The sequence below is a fragment of the Magnolia sinica genome, chromosome 1 (assembly GCF_029962835.1).
Source record: "Magnolia sinica isolate HGM2019 chromosome 1, MsV1, whole genome shotgun sequence".
In the NCBI taxonomy this organism is placed as follows: domain Eukaryota; kingdom Viridiplantae; phylum Streptophyta; class Magnoliopsida; order Magnoliales; family Magnoliaceae; genus Magnolia; species Magnolia sinica.
This window is the reverse complement of record NC_080573.1, coordinates 925,525-932,276: the sequence shown is the minus strand read 5'-3', so window position 1 is coordinate 932,276 and position 6,752 is coordinate 925,525. Positions and strand designations below refer to the sequence as shown.

Genomic DNA, 6,752 nt, shown 5'->3' with positions numbered 1-6,752 from the left:
TGTGACCTTATCAACAGGTTGGATGACAAATAAACATTACGGTGGGCCTTGGAAGTTTTTAACGGTGGACGTACATTGCCAGTCTTTCCTGTGGTGTGGTTCTCCTGAGATTTGAATATACTTCAAATTTGGTTCATGGCCTAAAATAATTATAAAAACGGATGGACGGCGTAGATTCACGACGCATACATTAAGATGCGCCCCACCGTCACGGCCTGGCCGAAGTCACTGTTTCCCCGGCGTCACTGAATCCTTCAATGTGGACCGTTTCTTATCCTTCTTTTACAAGTGAATGCTATTTACAGCAGCATGCATGGCGCATATGTACAGGCCAAATAATCTCTACGTGCCAATATAGAGAACGTGTGGGAGATCCAGGACGTTCGTCAGGCAGCGCCATGGTGAATGTACCCTGACTCCCAAAACAGGACAGCTCCTCGTGGCCGACACGCACGTTGATTATCGACCGTTCTGATATAATTCTAACATGTCATCTTTTTTAACCCTCCTGGCCCACCTGAGGAGTCAGTTCACCGAATTATTTAGCTGGTTAAAGATTAACGGTGGGGTCCACTTAATGAATAGCCAAGATCTCACACCAATGTATCACGTCGGATGTGGCAGCATCGGATCAGAATCCTCTGATACAACCGCTGCCCATCCAAGCTCGTGGGTTCCAGAACGTTGTATATATATAATCCACTCCGTCCATCCGATTCTATCCTCGATTCTCATAAGTTACAATAGAAAATCACCGATATCCAAAACTCAGGTGCAGCACACCAAAAGGGAACAATGAGAATGGTGTGAATCTTTCATCAAACCGTTAACCAGGAGTAATTCAACAGCATGAATTTAACATACAAAAAAATCAGCTTGATCACATATCAGGCGATCTACACTCTATCGACATCGATGTTTTACATTGTTCCTGCTGGTTTGACCCATCAGATATTTTTACTGGGATCTTTTATTTGTATTGTTAAAATAATGACTCACACCGGATGCACGGAGTGGATTTATATATAAACATGGTGAGTCTTACATAGCTGATTTACGCAGCTGCCTAGAGCAGGTTTCTAGACGATTCCGGTAGACGCGAAATTCACGCAAGAAGTTACTGTGTACGGAAGCTATATTGTGCTTACAGTGATCCTGAGATAAATCCACTCCGTTCATGAGTTTCTCAAGTTCATGCTAGGACAGAGATCAAAAAATCAGGCAGATCCAAAACTCAGCTGTATTACGCAAAAAAAAAAAAAAAACAAAAAGGGGATTGAAGACCTCCTATTTGAAACTTCGTGGGATCCACAGAAGTTTTAGATCAGATGATATTTCCGCCTACAGTTTATCCCAGGGGTAATAACCTTATGAATGGTTTGGATGGCATATGAACATCACGATCGTCTCCAAGAAGGTTTCAACGGTGGACGTTTCCCTTCTCAAAGTTTCCTGTCGTAAAGCCCACCTGTCGATTCGGGTCCCACTCTACTCGCTTTTTCCGGACATGGTCCGGATGTGTGAATTTGGGGGGATTGAGGCTGCAAGGAAGATTAAAGGCCCAGATGTTGCACAGTTGCACCACATCTCCACTTGGCGTGCTTGTATTTGGGGCATCTACATGCCTATCACATATACAGAGGGATATAGATCATTCATAGACCCCACGATTCTACAAAAATCACACGGCCTGATGATACCAGAAAACAATTGAACCGTATTACTGCAAATGGATAGTCAGAAACATCACCAACCAACAGTCGAGATTCAGTATAAAAAGAATAACCTCCAATCAACGACTAGGATCATCGAATTGCTTTTGTAAAATTTTGGGTTATGCTATACGCCGATAGGACCCAACTGAAGAACGGTCTAAAATACTGGTGCTCAGTAACTAATTTAGATACGAGCGCTTAGCACAAGATCCTTTCACTGTTCCTAAGTACAATGATGCGAGATTCATAAGCCTTTCCTGAATGCTACCCGCAGATAATTTCATTAGGAAGTCCACAGGGACACCTAATGTGACAAGCCCTGCCATGCGGACCGTTCAAATCAGCGCGATGGTGGGAGTGTCGAGTCAGTAGAGCACCAATTGAGCTGATCGCGGGGTCACTTTCGTTTCCTCTTAACACGTGGATAGCGAGTTTGGGAGCAGAAGAGTCTACCGTACCTGTTTTAGGCAGCGCCTGAACCACCTAAGCTGGAGCCCACCATGGGGTATCTGTTAAATCCACTCCGTCCATCAGACGAAAAACCTTATCTTAACCGTAGGTAGAATTTTATCAAGATAAAACATCTCATATACACGACAAAACCGAAATAATGTAAACTTGGGACTAAAATCTCTTAATCGGTAGGTAGTGGTCTACATGTGTTTTGAATCAAGCTGATTTTTGTATTTTCCCTTCATTCTTTCTAGTCAAAACCTGATGAACGGGTTTGATGAGAGATATCCACCATAACTGGCCTATACACAAACTTATGGTTGGCAAACCATCCGCACTGCTCCCTGTGGCAATGTCCACTTGAGTGGTGGATCTTTCTGATTTTTGTGAAATGAAACTATCATCTAGGATTCCACATGATGGACGGATTGGATTTCACACATGCAACACGGTGGCGCCAAAGAACGAGTGTGTTTCACGCGCTGCATAAACGAGGTGGCGTCGTGGATTCCGATCCAAGAAATAACAGCAGCAATTCGAAATCTTTCTCAGCGACGTGACCTGCTAGAACCGGTTACCCATCCACGGTAGTGGGCCGGAACCGTCACCTACCTCTGGATTACTGATCGGGAAAACATCCGAGCCCAGTTGGGCCCGCTGTGTTGTATACATGAAATCCACTCCGTCCATCAAGGTGATAGCCCATCTGACCACAGGTATCTGTAAAAGATCAGACGGATACAAAAGTTCATATGAGCCATACAGATGGGAATAATATAAAATTGCACGGGAAACGTCTAAGGCGTCATGGCCCGATGAGTTTTAGATCAGGCTGATTTTATTGTAGTTTTAATAATCCCGATGATTCACATCTTATGAACGGGTCTGATTAAATACATACACCATAGAGGCCCCGTACACGAACCTATGGTTGCCGTTCCATCCCCAATGTTCCTGTATTGTGGTCCACTAAACGTGTATGTCTGGCTGATTTTTGGTTCTGGAGCCTAGCGTCGAGGAATGCACCTGATGGACGGAGTGGATATGATGGGCCCTCTGAGCGACGGTGGTTATATTGGAGGTTCACCGAAATGTAAGTTACCGCTCGTCTATCTATAAATACGACAAGGGAAACAGGAATGACTCTGGTGATTTTACTCAGTCGCTGTACTAGACAGAGAAAGAGAGGAAATCGCTCCCTCCCTCTCTTACTTTCTGAGCTTTTTCGCAGATTTTAATGGCGATTCGCCGAAGAATTCGGCGATTTTCGTAGAAATCAGGCGCAAGCAAACGAATCGAACGGCCAGATTCTTCAGCAGAGATCATCGAGCAGGAGATCAAGGTTTTCTGGTTTCAATCCCTGACAGTCTTTAAAAGAGGCGTTTCTCAGAGTGAAAAAGAGATAAGACTGCCCTGTTTCTGCTCTGCAAATTGAAGATCTCAGGTGGAGAAAAGCGAGGAAATGCAGGGGGAAGTCCTCAGCTCGATCTGAACTGATATCGAGGCGGGTTCACTTTACGAGCTTGACACTGTAAGTAGAATCAGCTCTGAAATCTGTCTCCGTATGCATTTTTTTTTTCTTTGGAGATGGAATTCCGTAGCCTCGGTTTTCGTTTCTGTTGGATGATCCCTCTGGAAACTACAGATTGGGGCTCTGCAGTTTCCGAACTGAAAATTCCCCATCTAATCGAGTTCTTCCCCTCTGTTCTAACGAAGCATTTGAAGTTACGCATTCGAGTCTGTTGATCTTTGTTCCCTTTTACCATTTCACAAATGGAGGTCACGATCTTCAGATTTCAAAGAACTCCTTCAATTAAAGCTGTAATCTCTCTTCAGACTCCAGATCTCTCTCTCTCTCTCTCTCTCTCTCTCTCTCTCTCTCTGTAACTCAAGCACTACAACTGCAGAGTTTTATCACATGTCTACTAACCATCTCTCTCAATCTTGCAGGTCCCAACTAGGCAGAAGCAACATGAACCACCGCTCCAATCCTCTCCACACATCCATCTCATTCTCATCATCTCCACCGTCCAAGGCAGGCAAGGGAACAACAGGCAGGGACTGGGCCCAGATCTACGCGATCTATGGCATGGAAGAATGGCAGACCCTGCTCTTCCTCCTTTTATACGCCCTCATCTTCTCCTTCCTCTCTCTCCTCCTCCTCCTCTACTTCTCCCCATTCTCCCTTTTCCTCCATTCCCACCTTCTCCCCTCCCTTCCACTAGCCTTCTCACGATTCCTCGCTGGCCTCTCCAGCTCCCTCTCAGCCATCTCCGCCCTCTGCCTCATCTTCGCCTCCGGCAACATCTTCTACTCCTCCGTCTCCCTTCACTGGGACATGGCCCAGCGCATGTTAGCCTCGGTCAGCGACTGGTCAACGGTCAAGACCGCCCTCGACATCGGCTGCGGCCGTGGCATCGTCCTCAACTCGGTGGCGCTCATGCTCAAGAAGCAGGGCAGCTCAGGGAGAGTGGTGGGTCTCGATCAGCGGCGGAAGACGACACTGGCCACGCTGCGGACGGCTGGGATTGAAGGCGTGCAGGAGTATGTGACTTGCCGGGAGGGAGACGCGAGGAGGCTGCCGTTCTCGGACAATTACTTCGACGTGGTAGTGTCGGGAGTTTACTTGAATACGGTGGGGAAGGAGTACGGGCAACGGACGGCTGCGGCTGCAGCTGAGAGGGGAAAGGTTTTGGGTGAGGTGGTGAGGGTGTTGAAGCCGGGTGGGGTCGGGGTAGTGTGGGACCTGGTCTGCGTGCCCGAGTACGTGCAGCGTCTACACGAGCTGCGGATGGAGGATATCAGGGTTTCTGAGAGGATTACAGCGTATATGGTGAGTAGTCAGATCGTGTCATTTCGGAAGCCGAGGGATGAGGTGTGCCACACCGTGGTGGTTGATTGGAGGGGGAACATGGACTGATGTTTTCATCCGTTGATTTTTCTTAGTTTTCTTGAATTCTCAACTAATGTAGAGAGATACAGAGATAGAATCTGGGGAGACGAAGCCAAACCAGATCTCTGTTTTACATCTTTTTTTTTCTTTCTTTTTCTTTTTCTTTGTTAAATCTTCATATTTCTTGAAGAAAAGTGTATAAAAAATGATGTGGCGTCTCGTATAGAAGACGGTTGGTATTCTCTACGGCTGTGGACGGTTCCCTCTAGTTGTTGTTTTTTTTTCCTCCCTCATCCGTGTTAGATTCTTATCGATTGTTCATGCTTGCACTCCGTTTGGTTTTGGTCAGGCGGTGTATGCGGGCTTGTCTGAACCGATTGTGTAGCTCCCTTCAAACCGAACAATTGAACCGCAGGTACCAAGAGAGGTAGATACTGGTTTCGGTCAAGCGGTGTGGGCGGGCATATCACAACCGATTGTATACAACTGAACCCCAGGTACCAAGATAGGTAAATACATCAAATGTTAGCAATATAACCAGAATAAAATTATAAGATAATGAGGTGATATTCAGATGGTGAGTTTCTTCTTCTAATAATAAGTGCTTTGCAATCAAAACCAAAAAGAATATAGTTATAATTGGTCACAGGAAGCAACTGCAAAAAATCTTTTTAAAGGATAAACTTGTATTGAAAATGACAATAATTGAACACAAGTATATTTTTGAATTACAATTAAAGATTACTTTCGACCTAAGCTATATAAGAAAAGATAATGGTAATTTGATTGGTTTGTTGGATGGGTACAAGAGGATTTGTTCTGTTAAATTATTATTTTTAATATTTATAAACTTCACTACTATACAATATTCTACATTCATGGTTGTGCCAGTTAAATAGTTGCTACATCAGCTTTCTAGACCTTTCTACCTGGTTTTATTCTTCCATTTGTTGTTCTTCTGTCTCTTAACACAATGCTAACCATGCTTCCGTAAAAAGTGTTTCACATATTTTCAAAAATCTTTTCACATGCTATATTTGTTTTGTGCAATAAAATGTATCATTTCCTTGTTGGCTATTCTATAAATAACCAGAAATGAAGTACAACATTTCACAGGATGGATTTGAAGTATAGAATCCAGCATTTTGTCCAGTGCTCCCTAATCTAGTTGTATGATAGATCCGGCGGTAGATCCAGGCCATTAAATCAGTGTACAACCTTCTGTTGGGTGATAATCATTTTGTCTCCGTACCAAGTTGATTTATCTGACGGAGGTGCACTCCAGTGGTACTTGTTACCGGTGGATTTGTTACTACCCCCACCGGTCCCTTGCTAGGAACCCACAGGTGCTCTATGGGGCCAAAATGATGTATGGGTTTTATCCACAACATCCATCCATTTTGTCGTCTAAAATGGTTCAAGTGGACCAAACGGTAGGGATTATACAATTACCATTGACAACATTCCGGGACAAGTTCTGGATAGATGGTTTTTGTGTTTTTCCCCTCACCCAGGTCTACCTGACTCTACGAACAGGTTAGATTGCAATTAACCATTGGTGTGTCATTATCACCGCTGCTTTACATGGTGTGGTCTACTTGAGACATAGATCTTAGTCATTTTTGTGCTTGTACCCTAAAATGAATGGGTCCTTTAACTAAAACCCATTCATCATGGTAGCCCCTCAGAGC

The 6,752-nt window shown here is 44.5% G+C and overlaps 1 protein-coding gene across 1 annotated transcript; it reads left to right on the top strand.

Annotated features, from left to right (window-relative positions):
* Window positions 1–3,106: 3,106 nt before the first annotated feature.
* LOC131230842 (uncharacterized) lies at window positions 3,107–5,343 on the top strand. The gene is made up of 2 exons (XM_058226887.1): window positions 3,107–3,699; window positions 4,119–5,343. Exon 2 carries the CDS (start codon window positions 4,141–4,143, stop codon window positions 5,086–5,088), a length of 948 nt encoding a protein of 315 aa, XP_058082870.1. The 5' UTR covers window positions 3,107–3,699; window positions 4,119–4,140; the 3' UTR covers window positions 5,089–5,343.
* The last annotated feature ends 1,409 nt before the right edge of the window (window positions 5,344–6,752 follow it).